The sequence below is a fragment of the Eptesicus fuscus genome, chromosome 4 (assembly GCF_027574615.1).
Source record: "Eptesicus fuscus isolate TK198812 chromosome 4, DD_ASM_mEF_20220401, whole genome shotgun sequence".
NCBI lineage: Eukaryota > Metazoa > Chordata > Mammalia > Chiroptera > Vespertilionidae > Eptesicus > Eptesicus fuscus.
The window spans coordinates 22,922,265-22,947,669 of NC_072476.1; the positions used below are offsets into that span (position 1 = coordinate 22,922,265).

General features: G+C 50.4%; 1 protein-coding gene across 1 annotated transcript in view; it reads right to left on the minus strand.

Moving 5' to 3' along the window:
- Window positions 1–25,405, minus strand: part of MYH11 (myosin heavy chain 11) — a 119,117-nt gene that overhangs the window by 51,650 nt on the left and 42,062 nt on the right. Inside the window, exons 4-7 of the mRNA XM_054714752.1 lie at window positions 16,397–16,424; window positions 6,667–6,769; window positions 4,656–4,676; window positions 2,391–2,483 (exon numbers count right to left, since the gene is read on the minus strand). Coding sequence (XP_054570727.1) covers window positions 2,391–2,483; window positions 4,656–4,676; window positions 6,667–6,769; window positions 16,397–16,424 — 245 coding nt within the window. The remainder of the gene's footprint in view (window positions 1–2,390; window positions 2,484–4,655; window positions 4,677–6,666; window positions 6,770–16,396; window positions 16,425–25,405) is intronic.

A 25,405-nucleotide genomic window follows, 5' to 3' on the forward strand; every position in this document is an offset into this window, starting at 1 on the left:
GCTACCCCCATTTGAAAGGTAGGAAAACCGAGGCCGAGAGAGGTAGAGCCATAAGGAGGAGGCATGTTTTGCCACTTTCACTGGCTGGAGGGCTCCCTTCCTGCTGCCCACCCAGAAAAGTGCTGGGTCCTCCACAGTGAGTCAGGCCCAAGATCATCCAGCTGCAAAATAACCTCCTCTGTGGGGCAGGTGAGCGTGGACAGGGACTCCAGCAGCCGCGCCATCCAGCAGGCCTGCACAGGAGGCTGTTGGGGCAGGTCTGGGCCATGCCCCCGGCCCTGGGGCTCATCAAGTGTCTTAACCGGGAGAACTTGCCCAACCCACCTATCTCTGCCTCAGCTGAGCCCCCAAACCATCCCTCAGCCCCAGGCCTTTCCCTACTTTCCAATAGCTGACAAAGGATGGCATCATTTCTGCCCACCACGATGCACGTGGTGGGAGGTAGTCACCGGAGTGGACACAGCCCCCTGGGCTCGCTCAGGTCTTGGCAAAACCCTCCCTCTCCCCATCAGGAAGGAAGACAGGAGAATGACTGGGAGGACCAAAGTCATTGCAGCTGAAACAGAGAACCTGCTGGTCCTGGTCCCCCCACCCCCATCCCACTCCCTTCCTCCCAAGAAAGCATGGGCACCGGTGAGCAAGGACATGTTCCGCATTAACTCTGACTTTGCCCTCACTTACGATGCCTAGAAACTAACTTTACCCTGGTTTGCAACACGCAAATGCGGTGCTTCTCGGTGGAGGCAGCACATCTGCCATGAGGATTGTGGAAATCTGGGGACGTGGCTGATTGGGGGTGTCACAGGATGGTGGGGGCCACTCCTTTTAGCAGACAGGGGCCAAGGCAACAACCGGGAGAACCCCAGCCACCAAGCGCTGTCCACATCCCCTATGACTTTCAAATGTCCCACCTGACAGACACGGAAGTGAAAAGCCTGTTTGTAATTAGCTGACCTAGAACCTGACCTTGTTTCAGGTAAACACACAAACATTTTAAATGTTGTTCGAATAGGAGAATGTCACCTCCGTGTGACATTCTAGAGCAAGCTGTGCTTTGGTTCAGAGCTTTCCCAAGAGTATTTCGGAAAATCCCGTCCCAGGCATCAGTCCCCAGACAACCTCCCGCTGTGGGTCTGCGTTTGCAGCTCCCGGGCCCCCGGATCCTGATGTAAATGCAGGTGAGTGACTGTCTCACCGTGTCTGCTCAGGTCATCTGGCCTGAGCACTGGCAGGCTGAAATGCACAGTTACGGACTATTTTATTTCTCCTGATAGTAAAGGCGTCATGCTGATTTGTTTTCATCTGATGTGGTAGTACGTTATCTGCAACTCTAATTTGGGGGAAGGAAAGGGGCCACTGCATAGTTATTTATTATAAAAAGTGGGTCTCGAGGCTGACAGGGCTGGGCACTGCCGTGTGAGTATAGAGGACACAGGGGTGCTGGGCAGAGCAGCGCCAGGGGACAGAGCAGAGGTTCCCACCAGGAGGTTTCCCCAGGGTCCCCTCCCAGGCGAGTGGCAGCTCAGAGGGGCACCTGCAAATCGGCAGAGGCCCCCAGTCATGGGACATCCCAATCAGCACTCCCCCAGATTTCCAAAATCCTCAATTCCTCCTCAGAATTCCCACTCTAACGTGTCTTTCCGATTCTCCTATGGAAGCCACTCTTCAGTTTGTGCAACAGAATTTTTCTAGGTGTCATCGACCACCCACTTTCAGGGTTCTCCTGTCCCCATTGGGCTCAAGTGGAAAGGAGAGGCCCTTGAAGCCTGGGGGAGTGTGTGCGGGAAGGTGGCGCCTCCTGCCTTGCTGACTGTTGGCTCCCCAACTAGACCTCAAGCTTCATGAAGGCTGTAACCACACCTGAATTGTTCACCGTGATCCTGTGAGCCTAGTTCAGTGCCTGCTGAGCAAATTAAAAAAACACTTTGAACAATGGTATGCATAAAAATACCTTCCAGAATGACTGTATGCAGTAGGTGCTTAATAAATGTTTATGAAGCCTGTATGCGCCTGGTACCTAGTCGGTAGTCAATTCACGTTTTGCCGAATAAATGAGTGAGTGTTGGATATAAGTGCCCAGCACATACTAGGGGCTCATAAATATTTATTGAATCCATTATGAATGTCAAATGCCTAGCAGGGTGCCTCGTACACAAAGGGTTCTCGATGGATGTTTGTTGAATGAATACTGAATGAAGGAAGGAGTGGCAGGGGCCCTGGCAGGGTTGTAAGGTCACGACAGAACTGAGAACACAGAGCAAAATATGGCCTGTGCCTCTATACCTTCCATCCCAGGCTCCGCTGCACGCACATGCTCTGCTTTCTCAGGCAAGAGATGGCCCCGCAGGGCCTGGGCCTTTTCCCGAAACCCACACGGCTTTGCTACTCACGAATCGGGAGGAGTTGTCGTTCTTCACCGTTTTGGCGTTGCCAAAAGCCTCCAGGATCGGGTTTGCTTGCAGAAGCTGCTTTTCCAGCTCCCCCTAAAATTCATTCAGATCTAGTTACTGCAGAGAGAGACCCGGGCACGGATAGCTCTACCCTACATGGATGTTGTCCCAAAACTCAGCTCTCACCCCACAGGCTCGCTCCCTCCCATCTGCCCCCACGTCTGAGAGCCCAGCACTAATGTCCCCATTTACTCGAGGGTTTCCGAAGAGACGACTGGCTGAGCGGGTAGCTGGGACCTGTTCCCCCGGAGGCCGTTTTTCCCTAGTGGCCCGCTCATTCCTGCCGCACCCACCCCACCCGGGGACGTCACACACATCCAGTGCAGGGCGCTCCACGCAGGTGAGCCGCCTGCCCCACTGTGCTGCTGCTGTTTATGTTTAACAAGCAGCCGTCTTCACGCGAAACCCCTGCGGATGGTTTTAGTGCGATTTTTTTTTTAAGCTGCAACGTCTCCTTTGGTGGGACTAGTTTCCGGAAGGCTCCCGTGGAAGATACGTGAGGAATGTGCAAAACCCACCGGGACCGCTTCTAACCGACCGCGGAACAAAGCTTCAAAGCAGGTTCCTGAGCTCCATTCAGCAGGTTAAATGCAGCGGAGGCTGGACCCGCCCCCCCCCACCCCCCCTCTGAGGGGCCCTGTGCACAAGGCAGTCACGTGGTTAACCATGGCAGCAAAGGGCCGACGAGGTAAGTGATGCCGGGAAGCGAGGAGCTGCTCCTTGCCTAGCCCCAAACTGTGGCGGCGGCGGCCTGGCCCGGGGGCCGCCCTGTCTAAGCTCCTGTCCAGGTCTCCCTGGGGGTGGTGGGTGCTGAGGGTTCCCTCCTGGTTCTGTCAGCTGATGTCCCTGTCCTTTTCTTTTTTTTTTTTTTCAGGGCAGCAGGGCTGGGCTAAAAAGAAGCCGGGGGAGTTCAAAGGGGGAAGGGAGGGAGTGCGAGCGCTCTGCTGCTCCTCTGCACACCAGGGCAGCGGTCCCTGAAGGGACCAGACAGGACGCTGCTGTGTGTGTGTGTGTGTGTGTGTGTGTGTGTGTGTACCCATCTGCCTTCCTCCTCTGCAGCTCCCGAAGGAGGGGGAACCACGGTGGCATCACTGTGAAAACCCAGCCTCTAGTGGAACTAGGGCCCTGGAATCGGGGCTTGTGGAAATTTATGATGAGAGCGATGGGCTTTCCTTGGCTAGTGGGGAGGTCTAAAGGGGTCACTTTGTCCACATACACTTGGGATCCCTATATCCCACAACAAAGGCCTTTCCTAGAATGGAAGTCCAGCTGGTGGGGCCAAAAGGTCCTTCTTAGGAGCGCCCTAAACATGGGGATCTGGTCCAAACCACTCAAGTTATGGATGAGACTACGGCCCCGAGAAGGTGAGCATCTTGGGTAAGGTCACACAGGAGCAGACCCCAACTGGAATCCTGACCCTCCTGAGCCATCCGTGACACTGCTGCCCAGGGTCTAGCTGAGACGGATGGAGTGTGATCCCTGAGGGCATCTTCCAGGCTGACCCCCATATGCCAGCCCCCCAAGCTCTGCGTTAGACATGAGTTTACACACGCAGAGGTCCGAGCAAGACCCGGTTATGTGTCGCATAGCTGGGGCCTTACCCTGCCACCAAAGCTAGTGCATCGCAACCTCCAAGACCCCCATCTCGGGAGCCTTAGGTCAAGCAACCAGCATGCAAGGAGAGAGACACACTGCACACACATGCACGGAGACACACCAGTGCCAGGGGACAGGGCTCGGGGAGAAACGTAGGGTGATGGCAGGGGGGAGGCATGCCACAGCGGTGCCATTACCGACTGTCAGTCAAGCCAGGGAAGCTTTAGGGCCAGACAATCCTAAAGCCTTCAACCAGACGGGATCGACGTCTCTAGGCCGGTCCAGGCCGGGGTTACTGGTGGTGGGCACGTTGGTGGGGAGGGTGGGGGGGTTCATTCTGAACCGGGGAAACCCCTTACAGGCAGGAGGACGACCCTGGGGGTTCCAGTGGGAGTCCTGCGGGCGGCCACCGCACCCCCACGGCCCGCACTGGCATCGGACACCCGCAGGGCAGTGTTTGGGTGCGTTTGTTGGTTTGGGTTGTGAACCTCGGGGGCCTGGCCCATTCTACCATCAGCTACGGGGCTCAGTGGGTGCAACAGGACCATGCAGATCTAAATACACTCCGTGCCTCCCGTACACACCAGGAAAACACTCCCAGTTACTCACGTAGGCAAGAGATGGGCCTTGCTGTGGTTGAACAATACAGTATAAAACAAACGTCAGTGTCATTTCAATCACACGTACATCAGGGCTGGAGACATCTGATTTCAGCCCCCACAGCAGCCGGCGCCCCCCAAGATAACCAGGACAGCAGCAGCGCCTCTGCGATTCTGTTCCTGTCCCTCAGGTTTGCTCCCTCCCGTGTCTCACGTCTCAGTGACCCAGACATTTCAAAGGTTTTGGTAACCGCAGCGGCCGTGGTGGGAGCGGCCGTGGTGGGACCTTTGAGACCGTATGCGCTGAGAGACTGTCTGAGCCGTTTTTACATGTGCAGAGAAAGAAGTGCCTGGCGCCCAGCGGGCACTGGAGAAAGATCCAGCATTATTATGAATAGAACTAGAGGCCCGGTGCACGAAAAGTTGTGCACTGGCAGGGGGTGTCCCTCAGCCTGGCCTGTGCCCTCTCGCAGTCCAGGAGCCCTTTGGGGATGTCCAACTGCCACAGAGGCGGGAGCCCACCACCGCTGCCACTGTGCTTGCAGCCGTCAGCCTGGCTTGTGGCTGAGTGGTGTCCCCCTGTGGGAGCACACTGACCGCCAGGGGGCAGCTCCTACGTTGAGTGTCTGCTCCCTGGTGGTCAGTGCGTGTCATAGCGACCGGTCGTTCCTGGGCGTTCTGCCGTTAGGGTCAATTTGCATATTACCCTTTTATTATATAGGATTATTCTTTCTTATATTTACTGTTCTAGGGGAGGGAAAGGCAGTGGAAGCAGCCGTTAACTGGCCTGCAAACCTTGCGGCTCTCTCTCCCTACACGGCATGCCAGGGACGGCTCAGGGCCTCGGGCGTTCTGCGTTTGTTTGCGGGAGGAAGGTTCCTGACGCTAAAACTGGTGTCCTCCCGGATCGCCACGGGCCTCCAGACTGGCTGGTCTCTATGGCCGCTCCAGGGCCACCTCTGAGCGCCCGCAGCAGGCCACCCTCAGCCTCCCTGCTACCATCTCTCCCATGGGAAAGTCCTTTGCACTGCCCCACAGAGGTCCCCTCCTCTGGGACCGGTGAGGCAGGGCTCAGACAGAGAGGAGGAAGAGAAGGATGGGCCTGGTAAGGGATCACTCTAGAAACCTGCTTTTCTCCCAAGCCCTAATCCACTGTGTCACCGTGGGTCATTTGTGGGAGTATTTGATGCCTCTCTCTCTCTTTCCCCCGTGTCTGGAAGCTCAGGGACTAGAATGACAGCATCTCTCGGACTCATCGCCGGAGCACGCTCTGAACCCCATGGCACGCGGCAGAGGCTGCCACTGGCCCTGGACCGAAGCCCACATACTGAGTGACACCAATATTCCCACCCCCTGGTGCCCCCATCCGAGACGCGTGGAGGAATGACAGGGGGGCCACACTCTAGGGAGTTCGCAGACTCATATAAAGCAAGCATGTCAAACTCGAAGGCTACCACGGGCCAAATAAACGAGGCATGCGGCCCGCGGGCCGGGCGCTTGACATGTTTGATATAAAGCAATGGTTCCCATTCGGGGGGTCTGCCTCCCCGAGGACACCTGGCCGTGTCTGGAGACAGGTTTGGGGGGTCCTAACTGGGGGAGGGTCGCTACCATTATCTGGTGGATGGAGGCCAGGGATGCTGTAGCGTAGGGCACAAGACGGCCTCACAGCAGAGAAATTGGTGCAGAGGGACGCCTGGGCCGCTACGGAGAAGCCCAGACGGAAAGAAGGCAAGACGCCTCCCCGCGCTGGGGACAGGGCTCCTCTCATTTCACAAAACAGGCCCCTCCGATGACGGTACTGGCTGGGGCGAGGCCCTGCCCAGACCCGAACGCACCCCTCGGGTGGAAAATGACCCCCCTGTGAGCTGTCAGGGGAGGGGCCAGTGTAACCCGGGCCCGGGTGCTCACAGAGCCGAGGCCGGCCCTCTGCGCAGGGCTTGCCTGTGGCTCGGCCAGGCCGCAGGCCCCGAGGCCCTCCGCGAAGGCAGGGCGCCGGCCGGCCGGGAGCTGCCACTCACCGTGATGCTTGTGTCCTTCTTTCCCTTGTGGGAGGAGGCCACCACGGCCAGGTACTGGATGACTTTCTTGGTGTTCTCCGTTTTCCCGGCTCCGGACTCGCCTCTGAAAGACACGGGAGCCGTGACCCACGGCAGGTAGCCCGACGCGGGTGCTCTGCGGGTGCCTCCTGCGGCCCCGCGCTGTCCGCCACATGGGGAAACCGAGGCTCTCGGCGGGGAAGTGACGTGCCCACGGTCACGCCGCTGGCAGAGCACGGGCTAGGCCTCAAACCCCGGACCGTTATCCCAATCTACTCCTCCTCCTGCGAGGATGCAAGAAGGAATTCAGATGAAGAGAGTGAAAGAGAAAACCTTCGTTTTCCTAGCAAGGTCTACACTTAGGTTTATTTGGAATTAAAAAAAAAAAGAGACTATATTCTTTAGAGCAGTGTCAGGTGCAAGGCAAAATCGAATGAAAAGTACACAGAGTTCCCACACCCCTCTGTGTCCCCACACGCACAGCCTCCCAAGCATCAGCCTCCCACCAGAGTGGTACATTTGTCACAATCGATGAACCCACACTGACACATCATTATTCCCCAGAGTCCATAGTTTTTCCATGAGGGCTCATACAGAATAGTGTCACTACAAATTACCGACTCTTAATTATCTGTAACTTTGGTAGAGATGGAAAAATTAGGCAAGAGGCAGCTTTCCAGAAGGGACACAAGTATCTCTCAGGGTATCAGCACCTAAGGTAAAGCTTTAGAAGCTTCCAGAAAAAAAGGGCTCGTTATGCCATCCGCCACTGAGCAAGTGTAAGCCCCTTCGTCCTCTGAAGAACCCCACTCTGGTCGTCTCTCAAAGGATAAGCCTGGTTGAAGTAATTCATGCTAAGGTGTAAAATGACTGAGAAGTTTAGATCAGCAGGGCACAGTCTTATCAAGAGTACTCCTAACATTATAAACTTGAACAAAAAGATAGATACAGAGACAGTAAAGCATCAAACAGACTGTCAAATTACAGGGGGAAAGTTAGGGAGAGGTGGGGGAGATAAGAGATCAATCAAAGGACTTGTATGGATGCATATAAGCATAACCAACGGATGCAAAACTCTGGGGGGTGAGGGCATATATGGGAGTGGGGTGGGGGGTGGCAATGGTAAGATATGTACACATATAATACCTTAATAAAAAAAATTGAAAAAAAGAGTACTCCTAAGATATGAGGGTAATTTTTTGTTTGTTTTTGACCAAGATGGCCTTCTTGAGCCAGCTGCCTGTCTTGGCCACCAGAGAGCGTCACGGCGGGACTGCTTCATGCAAGAGTTCCCGACCCTGCCCCTGACTCCCACCATTCCCAGTGAGAGGGAGGGACAGGGCCTCAACCCAAGCTTCCTCCTTCTCATCCTCTCCTCTCATTTCCTTGCTTGTTTTTTGTGTTCCTTTCCTTTGCCTAGACGCCCTCATTCCCTGAGCTCACTGAATATTCTGAAATGCAGGAGACAGCTTTTTTTTTTTAAGTCTGGAGAAGAACGTGTCCACCCCAAGGTCGGCTCAAGGTTCTCGGCGCTGAACCCGTGCCACCAGTGCTCACGCAGGCCCTGCTCTTCTTCCTAATTAGGAAATAAAAAATTAATTTGCTCTGCCAAGGGCCCATTAATAACTTTGCTCGTGGTTAAAAGAAGAAGAACGAAGAAACATGTGCCTTTAATTGCTGGACCCAATCCTACAGGCCCCACGGCCCAGAAATCAAGTGTCTAATTGCCAGGAACAAAGAAACGTCTCACGCCAGCATTAGCACGGTCCTCTCCCTTCCCAGCGGTCTGTATTCCCAGTGGCCCCATCATTCCACAGGGCCTCCCGTTTTGTAAAATGGGAATGAGAAGTGCAAACAAAAAAATGTTTTCTTAATTTTAAGGAGAGAATGGAGTTTGAAGGGGGAGCAGAAGCCCTGTGCTGTTTCACACGCATTCCCCCCTTTACCTCCACCTGCCAATCCAAAGATAGGACATACCACTTCCACGTTATTACAGAAGAGGAATGCTAGCCCAGAGTGGGTCAACAACTTGCCCTAGGCCACACAGCAAGGTCAGGGCGCAGTCAGAATGGAAAGTCGGGGCTGCGGTTCCAACAAATTCAGGACTCTCTCGACCACATCCTAACGAGTTATTCCATGACACAGGCCCAACCCTTTAGGAACTTGCTTTCCTGGACAAGTGAAAGGAAGGCATGGAACACAGAAAAGACAGAGCAAAACCGTGAGCCCACTTCATCAAAGAGTTAGTCGTACATTCTGGGTGCTTTCACTTGCCTTAACAGGCTCTTTGAAAATGTAACCAGGGACCAATAAATGAAGCCACTCGGCCATTTACACCTTAGTATGAATTACTTGAATCAGGCTAATGTCAGAATACTTGACACCTGTACCCGCCCCCCCCCCCCCCCCCCCCGCCCACCACCCCGAACTGGAGGGGCCAGATTCTGATCAGAACAAGAGGAAGGAGAGATCATCTTAGTGTGGCAAACCACCTACTAGGTGGTGCTAAGCCCGTTCAGATCCAAGACAAGACTCAGGACAGCAGTGCTCACAGTGTCCCAGATCACTCCTGCTCATATTCCCGTTTCCACAATTTCCTCATTTCCCACCTTTGCCCTCAGCCTCTCCCACCTCCTCCCTTTTACAACGAAGACATCGGATTGACTATGACCAGGGCCCGGTTTTCCACCTTGCAGGGGAGGGGAAGTGGGACACCAGCTCTGGGAATCTGCTTCTCCCATATGGGCTGCTTGGCTCAACAGTTTCCAAGTTCTATTGATAAAAATAAGTTGTCCTGGGAGGTTCTGCCAAAGAAAACACCCCAAGCTCCAGGCTCAGGGGTGTCTGAAGATGGATGTGCTCAGGGCTGCTTTAGAAACATTACTCTTTGCTCTTCTGACCCCTGAACTCTGGGGGTGAAAATACCTTCCTGGTCTGAACACCCTAAACCTCTATCCTGTTTAATAGGAGACTTGGAGCCAAGACCCCCCACCCCCATCCTGGAGGAAGACCTGGATTCATGACTATTACGGCCTGCGGCCTTGTAACTACCCCAAGTCCTTTGGATCAGTCCAACCCCCGCGGCTGGAAGGAGCTACCCAGCGGCTGCTAACCCCTCAGTTCTGTGCAGGGCAGGCTTCATGAGTGTGCACCCTGTGCAGTCCCACGGGGATCCCCCTGAGGAGGGCCCTGTGCTTGATTTAATGCTCTTATTGCCATTTAGAAATTCTTAATAATTTTTTTAACAAGGGGCACTGCATTTTTATATTGCACAACTTTGTAAATCAGATAGCTGGTCCTGGCTCCCATGTCCAGGTCCATTTCAGCTTGTCGTCTGTGCTTGGGAGTAAAGCCAAGTTGTCTCTGAATCTCAGAGCTGTTCAGTCCCTGGTCCTCATGTGATTCCCGCCCTGCAGATGGCAAGGTCCTCTGGCATTTGTGCTATCCAACTCCTACATACGCTGCAAAGCCCAGTAAAGCACTGCCTCCATTCTGAATACTGCCTCCAGCTTCCCCAGGCATAAGAAATACCTCCTTCCCTTGCAGCATCAATAGGCAAAATAGCACAATGACATCCAGGACTTGACTACCTGAGTTTAAGTCTCTGTCCTGCCAGTTATCTGTGTGACCTTGGGCAAGTCATTAAACTACTTCCATGTTCATTTTATAGATAAGGAAACTTATCTTGAAATCGGCGTAATAAAAGCACTTATGATTACTTGGAGGATTAAATAAATGACTATATAAAACAGTAAAGAACTGCCCTAGCTGGTTTGGCTCAGTGGATAGAGATAGAGTGTCAGTCTGCAGCCTGAAGGGTCCTGGGTTCGATTCCGGTCAAGGGTACATGCCAGGATTTCAAGCTCAATCCCCAGTGGTGGGGGCGTGCAGAAGGCAGCCAATCAATGATTCTCTCTCATCATTGATGTTTCTATCTCTATCTCCCTTTCCCTTCCTCTCTAAAATCAATAAAAATATATTTCAACAAACAAACAAACAAACAAAAAACATTAAAGAACCAAGTCAGGTACACAAAAAATGTTAGCTATTATTACTTCTATGACTATTTTTCCCTAATGCCTATATGTTCTGTTTGTATCATTACTTTCAACAATCAATTCATACTATCATTAAAATGTAAACTATTTCATATTTTCCCATGATTTAAGCCAGGTGCCAGCAAACCATTTCTGTAAAGGGCCAAATACTAAATATTTTAGGCTTTGCATGTCATACATTCTCAGTCCCAACTACTCAGCTCTGCCTTTGTAGCACGAAACAAATGGTCATGATATAAAGTTCCAATAAAACTTTATTTACAAAAATACAGACAGGGGCCAAATGTGGCCCACTGGCCAGAGTTTGCTGAGCCCTGGCTGAACTCTTTCAGCTCTTTCCTGTCCATTTTAGCTTAAAGCTCAACCTCGACCCCAGGACCTAGAAGACCCCACGCATCTCTCTCTGGTCTTATGTGCCCCCACCCTCCCTCTCTCTTAATCCACCCCCTTGCACACACACAGTTATCCCTTGAACACACTGCTCTCACTCAACCCAGGGCCCCTCCATGTACTAGTCCCTCACCCAGGGCCTCCGATTTGTTCACACTGGATGGATTACATGCTAGACCACATAGAAGTCATGTCTAAAAACTACTTTCGCTTACTTTTCAGTTTCTTAACTACATAATCACCTACAGAAAATTGTTAGTCCCAACCTGGCTTATCTTGACCACCGGTTACTTCTAAAAGCTTATACCCTGCTATCAACTTGTAGTTCCTCGTCACGCTGGCCGATTTTAGCGATGGCCCAAATGAAATGTAATAAGGATAGCTCAACTGTTGGTGTTCAGGGATGGCTGGATGCACTTCCCAATAAAAGTTGAATGGCTTGGGGATCTCCCTGTTCCCGATGGCCAATGCCTACTTATTACTGAGCATCGGCTACGTGTGGGGCAGTGTGCCGGGGACGAGGGAGTGTCCCCATCCACGATGAGTGTACATTCCAGGAAGGAGACAGACAATAGCCAAGGAAATGAATACATAATCAAGATAATCTGAGGTGGCTATTATCACTTTACCAGGGTAATGGGAGAGACAGAGGGGAAGGCGCAGCTGGTGATGGCACAGCCAGAGGAGGAGCTGAACCCTGAAAGATGCAAAGGAGTCCGGTAGGGAAGATCCGAGGGAAGGGAGCACCCAGCAGAGGGAACAGCAAGGACAAAGGCCCATGATAGGAAAATGCTGGGCACACGTGGGGACAGAAAGGGGCACAGTGCAGCAGGCCAGTCAGGAGGGAGGCGGGTGGTAGTTAAGTGATGAGGGAAGAAAGGTTGGGCTGGATCAGACAAACTTCTAGGCCAAAGTAAAACATTTTGATGTTATTCTAAGAAGTACAGGAAACCATTTCATTAGGGGAATGGGGCTTGAGAACTAGTAAGGAAGAAATCAACGCTGCAGGGCAGAGAACGGGTTATAGGAAGGATAACAGGATAACAGAGTAAGCAAATAGTGATCACTGTTACAGCAGCTGATCCTTACTGGGGCTGACCATGAGGCAGTGGCATTCTTCTCAGTCTCTTACATAAATGAACGAACTTTCATCCCTACAACAACTGCCCAGTGGAGCACCTACTGAACCCGTTTTACAAATGGGGAAACTGAGGCTCGGAGGAGTTAAGTGAATTGTGGAGAAGTAGTGGAATCTGAGGAGTGGACAGAGGTGAGAAATAGTTCAGAACCACACTGTCCAATGCAGGAGCCACAAGCCAGAGGTGGCTACTTAAAATAACTAAAATTAAATCCTAAAACCCAGTTCCTTGGTCACAGTAGTCACATTTCAAGTGCCCAGAAGCCATCACCTCAGAAAGTCCTGGTGGACGGCACTGTTTTAGGGGAAGCAGAACCTGGGGTCCATAAACGCAGCTCAGAGGATGGAGACAGACAATAGCCCAGGAAATGAATTACATGATCAGCCTGTGCAGTCACACAGCTAGGAAGGCACATTCCGCCCTACCCCCTCTGCCGCCGCACTGAATTCATTCACTCAACAGATGTTGGTTGAGCAATGCCATTTTTCTACAGATGCAGATGAGCAATGCCCTTTTTCTACCCGGGTACCTTGGCAGATGACACATGGCTCACACGTGGGCCTGGCTCACAGGTGCTCAAAGGGCTATCTCTAAATAATGCCCCCCCTCACCCCAAAGATGCCCACATCCTAATCCCAGGAACATGTGAATACGTTTCCTTCCATGGCAAACCGAATTTTGCAGCTGTGATTAAATGAAAGGTCTGGAGATGGAGCAATGATTATCTTGGATTATCCTAGTTACCCAATGTGATTACAAGGATCTTTATAAGAGGATGGTTGGAGGGCCAAAGAGAAAGAGAGAGATTTGAAGATGCTGCAAGCTGGCTTTAGAGATGGAAGAAGGAGCGACTAGTCAAGGAATGCAGGTGGCCTCTGGAAGCTGGGAAGGCTAGGGAACACCAAGTCAGCAGGTTGTTTTAGCATTTACATCCACACCTAAGTGACATTACATCATTAGTTCTGATCGTAATGTCATAACATCATTGTTAAGCATCAAATGTTGCTTTCTCACCATGGAAGAGGAGAATTCATCTCCCATTCAACTCTCTCCTCTTCCCCATGCTGGGCACACGTGGGGACAGAATGTGATTTGGTCACATATAGTATTTCCAGTTAGATCAGTACTCAGGGTTTGCATTATAAAGATGATGAAAATGCTACACATTTGGGCCCCTTTGTCCACTGTGATTACTCCTCTCCTGCCTGACTTTTGGTTTCCCCTGGAATCGATAATTAACTTGTTTTATTGATTAACAATAATATATTTACAAACTGTCAAAATATTTTCTCAATGCAGTTCACTGTCTTCATAGCAACCATCACCATCTGAAATTCTTATTTATGTACTTCACCACCTGCCTGGCACCCCTTGGTGCAAAATGAATTTGTATCGCCTCAGTCTGTCCTTTGGCCCTGGGATCTGGCCATAAAGAACATCTGAGGGAAAAAGCTGGAAAAGTACATTTGAAAAGCAGATAGCAGGCTCCAATTTCACGTACCGCAATGAGAAAGGATGCCTTAGCACCTTAATCAGCACTTGTCACTCACAACTCTAAGCACACAAAGAAACTTGTAGCAGCAAAAGTCTAGAAATAAAGCCAGTTATTGTTAGCATCTGTTAATACTGTTAACAATTCTGTTTATAACATGATTAGTTGCCTTTTTGAGAAATGCTAAATAGCAGTTAGCGGTTAGAAGAACGTGTGAGAGTGTGTGTGTGTGGTGTGTGTGTGTGTGTGTGTGTGTGTGTCTGAGTGGTATCAGGTGCTGTGCTAAGTACTTCCTGCAGGCCACAGCTTGCAAACATGGCAGAGCAGAGTCCAGGACTCTGTGTTTTCCTGTCTAGCATCCTGGCTGCCTCCCGAATGAAAACCTGGCCTGTCCTGGAGCTGGAATGGCCCCACATTGCCTTGCTCAGGGCCTCCAAGTATTGTTACAGCATCGATAGGAGTGAAAGGGACCCAAATGCCCCCATCACTTTACTTCCTCAGTCAAAAGAGTCAGCTAACATGCTGAGGGCCTGGCCCAGGGTGGGCTCACTCCAGCCCAGGCTCCCCAAAAGCCAAGACCAGGAAACCTCTCGTCAGCCCCCGCAGGCACCAGGTAACCACGGGCATCTTTCTGCCACACGTCTGCACTGATGGGTCAGAAATTTGGAGGATGAGCCAGACCCTCTCTCTCTCTTTTTTTTTTTTTATTGATTTTTTACAGAGAGGAAGAGAGAGAAGGATAGAGAGTTAGAAACATCGATGAGAGAGAAACATCGATCAGCTGCCTCTTGCACACCCCCTACTGGGGATGTGCCCACAACCAAGGTACATGCCCTTGACCGGAATCGAACCTGGGACCCTTGAGTCTGCAGGCCGATGCTCTATCCACTGAGCCAAACCGGTTTCGGCTAGCCAGACACTCTCATTGCAAAATATGCATCAGAGTCTCCAGGGCTCTCCAGCCCGGGCCAGCTGCTGTTCCTCACCCCTTCTGAGCTCCCAAATGGGCCACGGAGGGGCTGGGCTTCCGCCCCCTCCTCTGCTGGAGGAGAGCACTCCCTGATGCCCCTTCCGGAGCCCCACCAGCTGAGCCCTTCTCCACTCCAAAGCAGAGGGGTGTGCACAGCTCAGACTGGGCCATCCCGTCAGCGTGCTCTGGGCAGATGACCCATGACAAGTGTTTCCATCCCTGCCGGCTCACCTGCTGGCCTAGCGGCTGCACTGATGCCCACGACACTAGATAAAAGCACAGGTTTCCCCGCCCCAACCCACACCGCTGCGGCAGGAGTCCTTGGGCCTTATCTGGGCCATTCGCTCCTGAGCCGATTGCCCAGGAACTGACGCGCAGCCACATTTGGGGACGGAGGTCTAGCAGGACCCACACCAGGGGTACCTGAGATGGTTTTAGGCAGCACATGGTCAGAAAACGCACAGGATGGGGTAAAAGGAGGGTCACAGCTTATCCTTGTATTATTATTATTATTATTATTATTTATTAATGCTTATGTTATTTTCCATACGGACAACGGTAAGCCTATTTTTGCCCCACCCTGTATAACTGAAGAGTAAAATGTCAATTTTCACAGATATCACTTACCTTGGATAACACCACAGAAGGAAAATGAAGTTAAAATGCTGGCGGACACAACTGTAACCAGGTAATGAAGGTTAACATGCTAGTGGTAGTTCACGTCAATATCATATGGAATGCCCTGGCTAGTTTGGCTCAGTGGGTAGAGTGTCGGCCTGCGGACTGGAGGGTCCCAGGTTTGATTCCAGTCAAGGGCACATGCCCTGGGTTGCGGGCTTGATCCCCAGTGTGGGGTGTGCAGGAGGCAACCGATCAATGATTCTCTCTCATCATTGATGTTTCTATCTCTCTCTCCTTCTCCCGTACTCTCTAAAATTAATAAAAATTCTATTTAAAATTTTTTTCAGAAGGCTACAGTAAAATAAAATCTATTTTATATTTCCTCCTATTGTAGTCTACAATGCTGGCCCTTGGGGAGAGTGACAGGGTAGCTGCAGCCTTCATCCCCCCCACGCCATGTGACCTGACATCTTCTCAGGTTCCAGGGATCAGGATGGGGAGATCTTTGGGGGCCATTACCCTGCCCACCACAGGAGGCACTTTCCTGAATGGTGAAGATTCTCTGAATGATTCTAAGTTTAGTTAATATCTTCTGACCATGCTCCCAAGTCCTCAAAGAAACAATGACATGAAACACCAACTATGGCACAGATATGGTTGCTAATTGTGAAACTGGAAAGCGATACTTTCATATAAGCCAAGACTTCCTCACCAACAGAGATGGCATGCAATTAGAGGCAATTCTGCAGGGAAGATGTTTAGTTCAGGGCCTGGCACACAGTAAGTGCTCAATAAATGCTAGTTTAAAAAGGGGAGGCCACCAGGTATCACTGACAATATAGGTGTGCCCAACTGAGAACGAGAACCCTTGTTCAACAAACATTTAGTTCTACAAACGTTTAGTGAGCGTCAACTCCCCAATGAGATATGCGGTGAGGCGCTGGGAATGGTGAACAAATCAAAGAGGCTTGCCCTCAGGGGCCTTCTTTAATAGGCTGAATCTCGACCCCAGAAAAACAGAAGAAAACGCAGCTCCACTTACGTGCACAGAATGGACTGGTCCTCTCGATCTGAGAACAGAAAGAAAAAGACACCCATGAGTTAGACGTAGCTCTGAACTGAGGGCCTGGATATGGGGCCTCCTGAGACCCCAATACAAGCTCTTGCACACTGGCCCCCCCTAGGGGTGACAAGGGGCCAGCTGGGCTCATTGCCCAGGGCATAGGGGACAAGAACAAAGCCAAGAGGCCAGCAGGGCTCTTTTAGATTCTCCTCCAGACCCCAAAGTCCTGGATGCAGCCCAGAAAGATGCTGGAGTCTGGCTTGGTCAGGAGACAGTGGTCTTCCCAGCCCCACCAGCTCTGTGTTGGGGGGAAGGGGGGCGGGTCCTGGGAGACCCACGTTGTCCAGATTCGGTCACAGGCGGAACACAGACTTTGAAATTATACAAACTGGGGTCCATTTGGCCACTTTCCAGCTCTGTGGCCCTGGGCAAATATTTGTAACCTCTCCATGCCTCAGTTCCTTCACCTGGAGTGTGGGGTAGCAGACACTTTTTGGTTTGAAAATCCAGCATCCATTCCCTCTTCTTCGAGGAACACCATCCTGTGTTCCTTCAGGGGACATGTCCCCTGCCCTGCCTCTGCCATCATGTACCGTCCTGATGGGGCTGCCCCACCAGCTCCCACAGCCAAGAAGTGAGAAGGGTCCCAGGCTATGCCAACCAGGTTCTCCGAGCTGGATCTAGGACAGGCCATCAAAGTGGGTTGACAGAGCCCTGAGGGGAGCCCCACCTCCTGCCCCCAGGGCCTGAGCAGTTTCTGTCATTTCCTGAGGCTGGCTCCCCAGGCTTCCCATCCCACCTGTGAGCTCCCCGATACTTCCCCATAAATCCCTTCCCTAGATAAGATGCCAAGTCGGTCCCTGTTGCTCACCACCCGAGAATTCCGGAAGGTATAGTGGGCATCGTGAGATCTGTTGTGATTAAGCAGGCATCACTGATCACCTCTTCACGTGGCCTTAGGGGATGGAGTCAGGTTCTGGAGCCCATTTCCTCCCCTATGGGCATGGGGAGGGTTACCGACACCTTTAATCACCAACCAGTTAGCCATAACTGAGAAACCAGAGCGTCACATCCACTGATGGCAACGCCACAGCAGCAAGCATTTCTCCAGTCCATTCCCCAGCTCCAGGCCCACCGTCACCATCAGCCCCTCATGATCCAACATCTCCCTCCATCTAGGGATACCCTCCTCCAAACCCCTCCCACTTTGGATGCTTCTTGAAAACGTGAACATAAATTTAGCGTATGACTCAGGAATTCCGCTCCTCGGAATCTGCCCTAGAGCCCTGCAAATATATGTCCTTACAAGACTTACACCCGAATGTTCACAGCGGCATTATCATAAAGGCTAAAAGGGCAAACAGCCCAAATGTCCATCAACTGATGACCGGATAACAAAATGTGGTGTAGCCATGCAATGGAACAGTATTCAGCCATAAAAACAACAAGTACTGATTCATGCTACAACCTGGATGACCCTCAAAAACGTTATGTGCTAAGTAGAAGTAGTTAGACGCAGAAGGCCACACATTGTATGATTCCATTTACATGAGATGTCCAGAATAGGCAAATCCATCGAGACAACAGATGGGTGGTTGTCAGGAGGTGGGGTGAGGTTACTGCAAATGGGCATGAAGGATCATTTTGGGGCTCTCAAGCTGGACTGTGGTGATGCTTACACAACTGCCAATTTACTAAACATCACTGAATTTCACACATAAATTGGGTGAATTTTTGGTATGCAAACTTTATCTCCAATAGCTGGGGGTTTTATCGTAAATAGGATTTTTTATTTGTCTTCATTAAATGTCTGATTTTTAAACAGAGTCTTGGACTAGGGGCTCATATCCATCAGTTCATTCAACTTTAGCACCTGCCTCATCCTTAGTAGCTTTTCCAGAATCGCTACCTTCATGGTGAAGCTCCATGAGTTTTCCCAATTCAAACATACTGACTTTTCTAACAAAGGCATCATGGGGCCCTAGCTGATTTGGCTCAGTGGATAGAGCATCGGCCTGCGGACTGAAGGGTCCCGGGTTTGATTCCAGTCAAGGGCACATGCTTGGGTTGCAGGCTTGATCCCCAGTAGGTGGCATGCAGGAGGCAACTGATCAATGACTCTCTCATCACTGATGTTTCTATCTCTCTCTCCTCTCCCTTTCTCTCTGAAATCAATAATAATAAAAAATATATATATATATATATATATATATATATATGTATATATTTTTAAAAAGGCATCATAGATTGTCAAGCCTTTTCTGTCTTTTCCAGTGCGATCTGGAATCAGTTTATTGACCACTTCTTTCAAGTCATTTGTCTGCACCTCTCGGGTCATGATTTCCATCATCTTCCGGATTTGGTGGACCTGCTGATGCTAAGCATAAGAGGTCTTCCGAATCTGATTGTTGTGTTTTCAGTAAAACCAATACAAAATAGATGAAGCAAATAACCATCACTCATCTTTTTTTTTTTTAGGGGGAGGGCGTTAAATGAGCCTTTATTAGAATGTTGGAGCAATGTGTTCAAAGGCAGCCCTATAAAATAAGGATTTTAAGTTAGGTCCCTAACTGCATGGACAAGAAAACCAGGGCAGGAGCTGAAGTGGGGAGCAATGTACCCCGTCTCCACGTCAACTCACGCATGTGCACACACATGGGACACATGTGCTTGGAGCTGGCGCCGTGTGCAGCTCACACATGACATCTTCCTTTCCTCATGGGACTGGGGATCGAGCCCGCAACCTGGGAATCGAGCCGTCAACCCGATCATGCACCCTGACTGGGAATCAAACAGTGACCTCCTAGTTCATAGGTCAATGTTCAACCACTGAGCAACACCGGCCAGGCTTCCTCACTCTTAATGCCCAGTAATCCCACGTAGACCAACCCCGGAACTTCAATTCCGTGCCTCTCTGTTCAAGCTGTTCCTCTGCAGAAGGCCTTTCTCTTCTTTTCCTGGCTACTTCCTGGACCCTCGGTCTCAAAGATGACACCCCTTCTAAGAAGTCTTCCCCACAGTGATGGAGCCAGGGGGTGCCTTCGCTGTCTGTGTCAGCACGGCCAAACTATTGCACATAGCCAACACTGCTAGGAGGAATAGGACCCCCACTACTAGCCCCCTCAAACAATCCACTGCTGCCTCCACGGCCCTCCCAGCAGCTCTGGAGCTGCCGCTGGTTCCTGCCCATCCCCAAGACAGAGGCAATGTCTTGTAAATGGAATCATACAATGTGTGGCCTTTTGTGTCTAACTACTTCTACTGAGCACATTGCTCCCCACTAACTACTTCTACTGAGCACATTGCTCCCCACATTGCTCCCCACTTCAGCTCCTGCCCTGGTTTTCTTGTCCATGCAGTTAGGGACCTAACTTAAAATCCTTATTTTATAGGGCTGCCTTACATTCCATCTCATGTAAATGGAATCATACAATGTGTGGCCTTTTGTGTCTAACTACTTCTACTGAGCACATTGCTCCCCACTAACTACTTCTACTGAGCACATTGCTCCCCACATTGCTCCCCACTTCAGCTCCTGCCCTGGTTTTCTTGTCCATGCAGTTAGGGACCTAACTTAAAATCCTTATTTTATAGGGCTGCCTTTGAACACATTGCTCCAACATTCTAATAAAGGCTCTGGAGCTGCCGCTGGTTCCTGCCCATCCCCACCTCAATAGTCCTATGTCGCCTGCACTTTCCTCCCTTTTCCTCCACAGTCTCTGCCCCACGGGACCATGAACCTGTCATAGACAGAAGCATCCAGTCCTGTACCCCACTTCCCCCAGCTCCTAGAACCCTAGTCCCCAAGTCCTAAACCCTGACACAGAGAAAATGTAGCTTTGTGAGTCTGAAAAAAGCCAACCCCAAACCTAGAAGGCATGAGTTTTTTGAAGCGGAAGCTCAAATACCCGCACACAAGAAATTGACTCATTCGTTTATTCATTCATTCACTCAACAAATACTTTTATGGCATCTACCAGCTATCCAACACTATGGTAGTTCCTGAAACTACCACATAATAGTATCTAACACTAAGCACTTCTTCGGTGCCACACATTGTTTTAAGCATTTACTTGCATTAATTCATTCAAATCAAACACACTCTATGAGCTAGACTTTTTATTCCTAAATTACAGATGAAGAAACTGAGGCACAGAGAAACTTTAAAACTTGCCCACAATTATAGAGCTAGTAAGTGGATGCGGCAGAATTTGAACCCAACACTTACTATTTAATAAACACCTACTATGGTCCAGACACACTGTCAGGCACTTCCCATGTGTGGCCTTAGCTCCAGACTGTTTTAGGGTTAAGGGTACTGAGGTTAGGCAGCCCAGAGTCACACAGGCACTTCCATGACGGACCTGGCTTTTGAAGTATTGTGAACCAGAGCCTGGGCTCTTTCTGCTTTGCCAAGAACAAGACAATTCATAGGAAATAGAACATGGATCCCAAGGGGCCCAGGCTCCAGAGGGGTTGGGGAAGGCATTGGGGGACAAGGCAGCTTGGGGAGACCAGCAGGGACCATCCAAAGGAAAGAGTGAGGCCTATTGGCCGGGCCAGGGAAGCAGCTGTGCTAACCTCTATGGGGGGAAGAGGGAGACCAGAGCATGAAGTGGCCTCTGGGATGGAAGGATCGGCCTCCCAAGAATCAGATCTCAAATCTGTAGACTTGTCCTAACATTAGGGCCAACCCCAGTCTAAGAACCATCACTTTTGGCCCAGATCCTCCTCCCCCATCTCTCCGCTCTGCCTGTGCACCCCACCATGCTCATAGGGCAGCCTTTCCTCTCGTAAATGTAAAAAACTGTGGTAAATGCACATGACATAAAATTTACCATTATGACCATTTTCAAGTGTACAATTCAGTGGCATTACTAGTAAGCATATTCACACTGTTGTGCAGCCATCACCACCATCCATCCCCAGAGCTCTTTTCATCCTACGAAACTGAAACTCCATACCCATGAAACACTAACTCCCCACCCTTGCTTCCCTCAGCCCCTGGCAACCACCATTCCACTTCCAGTCTCTAAGAATCTGATACTCCAGGAATCTCAGATGAGTGGAATCATGCAATAATTGTCCTTTTGTGACTGGCTTGTTTTACTTAGCATACTGTCCCCAAGGTTCATCTATGTATCAGAATGTCCTTCCTTTGTAAGGCAGAATAACAGTCCATTGTATGGATCTACCATCTTTTGCTTAACTATTCATCTGTTGATGAACACTTGGGTTGCTTCCACTTGGTGGCCATTATGAACCATAGCCATGGGGGTTCACACATGTTAGAAGCCCTGCTTCCACTTCTTTGGGGTACATGCTCAGAAGTGCTGGATCGTATGGTTTTCCTGCTTAACTTTTTGAGAAGCTGCCACACTGTTTTCCACAGCAGCTGCACCATTTACATTCCCACCAGCAGTGCCCAGGGCTCCGGTTTCTCCACAACCTCGTCAACCCATCACTTTCTGGTTTGTTGACAGCTGCCATTCTAATGAGTGTGAGGTGGTATTGCATTGCAGTTGAAGAATCTTCTTTTTTATTAAGTGTATTGGGATGACATTGGTTAATAAGATCATATAGGTTTCAAGTGTACGTTTCTATGATACATGATCTATATATTGCATTGTGATCCATCATCCAAAGTCAAATCTTATTAAAACAGTTGGATAATGCCACGCCTTTGCCAAAACCGGCTGATGAGTCTGGTGGCCCCCAACCTCCCCACCACGGCCTATGAGGTCTGACATGATGTGTCCCCACCTACCTACCACCACCACTCTCTCATTACCCTCCCCTCTGCTTAGCTCCCACACAGCCACCGACTCCTCAGAGAGAACACACTCTTTCCTTCCAGGACCTTTGCCTGGAGCACTCTCTCCCCAGCTCTTGCCATGGCTGATACCTTCCCATCATCTCAAGGGCTCCACTCCCAGGGAGGCCTTTACTAATTCTCTGTCCACTGGAGTGTATGCTACACCCTCTGGGCACTCAAAAATCAACCTGTTTATTTCTTTCATATTACTTAGATCCATCTGGAATGATCTGTGTTTGCCTCTTTCTCTATTCTAGAAAGCAAGTTTTATCAGGGAAGAGTCAGCTTTATCTGTTTTAACATTGTAACTCTGATATTTGGGACATAGTAGGTGCTCAATTATATTTGTTAGACAGATGGATGAAGGATGAATGGTTGGGAAGATGGATGAATGGATGGATGGATGGATGGATGGACGGATGGATGGATGGATGGATGGGAAGATGGATGGATGGAAGATGGATGGATGGATGGATGGATGAAGGATGGATGAATGGATCGGACTAGAGAAGGCAATGCTTGTGTTCACTGTGGATCAGAGAGGACAATAATGACCCTGACCATAACTAGAGGCAGGGAATGTACATCACATACAGAAGCTCTGGCCCACCCCAGAGCAAGATGAATGAGTTGTCTGGGTGAGCTCCATAGATCCTATGTCCACCTCCAACCAATTCTCTCTCTCTTCCCTCAGATTACAGATGGTCAGTCTGATGACTTGGTTGGCCTAAGTCATCAGGACAAAAGGCAGAAAATCCAAAAGGCGATTTAATTTCTCTTTCTCACCCTTACGTTTCTTACCTTGGGCCACATCTGTTTCTGGGGCCAGATTCAGGGGGTGTGGAGAGGCACTGCCCAGGTAAGTCTGCCCTCTGAGTTGAGGGCTAACAGGAGGCCCTTGCAGAGAGACGGGCCATAGGAACACACAGGCCAGAGGAGGAAGTGTTCCATCACCATACAGTCCTGTCTTCCAGCTAGCTGCACTGATTCCCACCAGGCCGACACCCGCTGCTGCCGAGAATCAATTCCAGCATGTAATAATTACAAGAGTTTTACCAAAAGGTTGGTGAAGCTTGGGTGGCTCAACAAGGGTGAGCCACACATGTATTTTACCTGTTGGAAATGGCTAAATGGCACTTCCCCCAAACCTGAATAGGATTGTTAACTGCCAAGACAGCTCAGGGCATTTTACTGCCTCCTGTTGGCCAAACACCTGAACAGCTGCAGGCTATTGCCCAAACTGACAATGCTTCTGTACCCTTTGATACCTTACCCTTTGAAGTGTATATGTCCACCTTGCCTTGGGACAAATTGTACTAATAAAAGCAGCATCCTTGGTCAAAGTAAGAGTCTTCAGTTCCTTTTCGCTGAAGCTCCTCTGACCCTCAATGCCTTTCAAAAATATCTTTCGTCTTTGAACTCCTTTTTATTTATCCACGCACAGCCCCTTTCTCCAGAATGCTGAACCTTTGTAAGGCTGAGAAAAGAACCCAGGCCCCCTGCCTCCTGCCACAATTCCTGGGCTGCCCCACAACAGCCAGGAACACCCACATGTGTTCCCAAAGACAGACTCAGAAGTTGGTCTCTGCAACAATATCAGCAAGAGCGAAAGACCAGAAACAAACCATTTAACCAGCCCACCACCTGAAGACCAGTTAAACAGATTTTGGTATTTAAATTCTGCTAAAGCCAAAAATGGCACATGAGGCAGCCATTTAAAAAAGGCAGGCAGATTTTTATCTGATACAGAACACTCTCCAAGAGATAGTAAGCTAAAAAATAAAAGGCTAAGTCACATTGCATCATACCTTCTGTGTTTTAAAAAGGACACGTGTGCATGCACACCCACCCTCAAATACTTGTGTATGCGTCGGATATATTATGAACCCATTCCTGTTACTGGCAACAGAGAGGAGAGGGTCTGAGGAACAGAATCGTGACAGGAAGGAGCCTACTTTTCCTCCATCTTCTATCCTGCGGATGTTTGTGCTGAGTCTGTGTAACCATTCCCTCAGCCCACCAAAAATGGTCAACATAAAAATAGTCTTTATTGCTCTTGAGGAAACCATTATAACCATAAAACTTAGGAAAGAGAGAAAAAAAATAGCCTCCCGCTCACTGTGCCATGGGCCCAAGCTAAGTTCCTCCTGTTCTCGGTGACCCACTGAATTCCCACGGCAGCCCCTGAGCTGGGCACTGGCATCACCCCCATTTTACAGATGAGGAAAATAGAGCACAGAAGGGAGCTGCTTGCCCGAGGTCATGGCAGTGGGTGGAACTGTGGTCCCAAGAGATATGTCCACTCAGAAACTCAGAAAGTGACCTTATCCTATATAATAAAAGGGTAATATGCAAATTGGCCCTAATGGCAGAACAACTGCTGGACCAGTCACTATGAGGCTCACTGACCACCTCTCGGTCCCTTTTCCCGCGGCTGATGGCCACCCGCGGCAGGGGCATGGCTGGCGAGCAGGCGGGAACAGCCGACCTCTTGGTCCCTTTCCCCGGCCGTCAGGCACTGATCACCTGACCGGGGATGGGTGGCGGCGGGGGGTAGGCCAGCTGCAGGCAGCTGGGGAAGATGGCTCTGATCGCAGGCTAGGCCTAGGGACCGTGCCCGCCCACGAATTTCGTGCGCTGGGCCTCTAGTCTATATATATAAAAAGTTAATATGCAAAGTGTCCCTTCAGGAGTTCAACCAGGAGACCGGGAGTTCAATCGCTCGCTATGATGTACGCTGACCACCGGGAACGGCGCGGAACAAAGGAAGACCCGCCCAGCAGCCGGCAGCTGGAAGGCCCTGATCAGCCCTGATCGCAGGCCAGGCCTAGGGACCCTACCCGTGCATGAATTTTGTGCACCAAGCCTCTAGTTCAGTCTTACAGATGCAATTAAAGATCTCCAGATGAGATCATCCTGGATTTAGAGTAGGACCTAAATCAATGACCACTGTCCTTATTTATGAGAGAGGGAGAAGGCACGTGAAGGAGGCAGAGATGGGAGTGATTGGTCTACAAGCCAAGCAACACCAAGGATTGTCAGCAACACCAGAGGCTGGGAGACAGGCGTGGGCCGGATTCTCCCGCAGACCCTCCAGAAAGAAGCAATCCTGCCGACACCTTCATTTCGGACCTCCGGCCCTGGGACTGCGAGAGAACAGAGTCCGCTGTTTT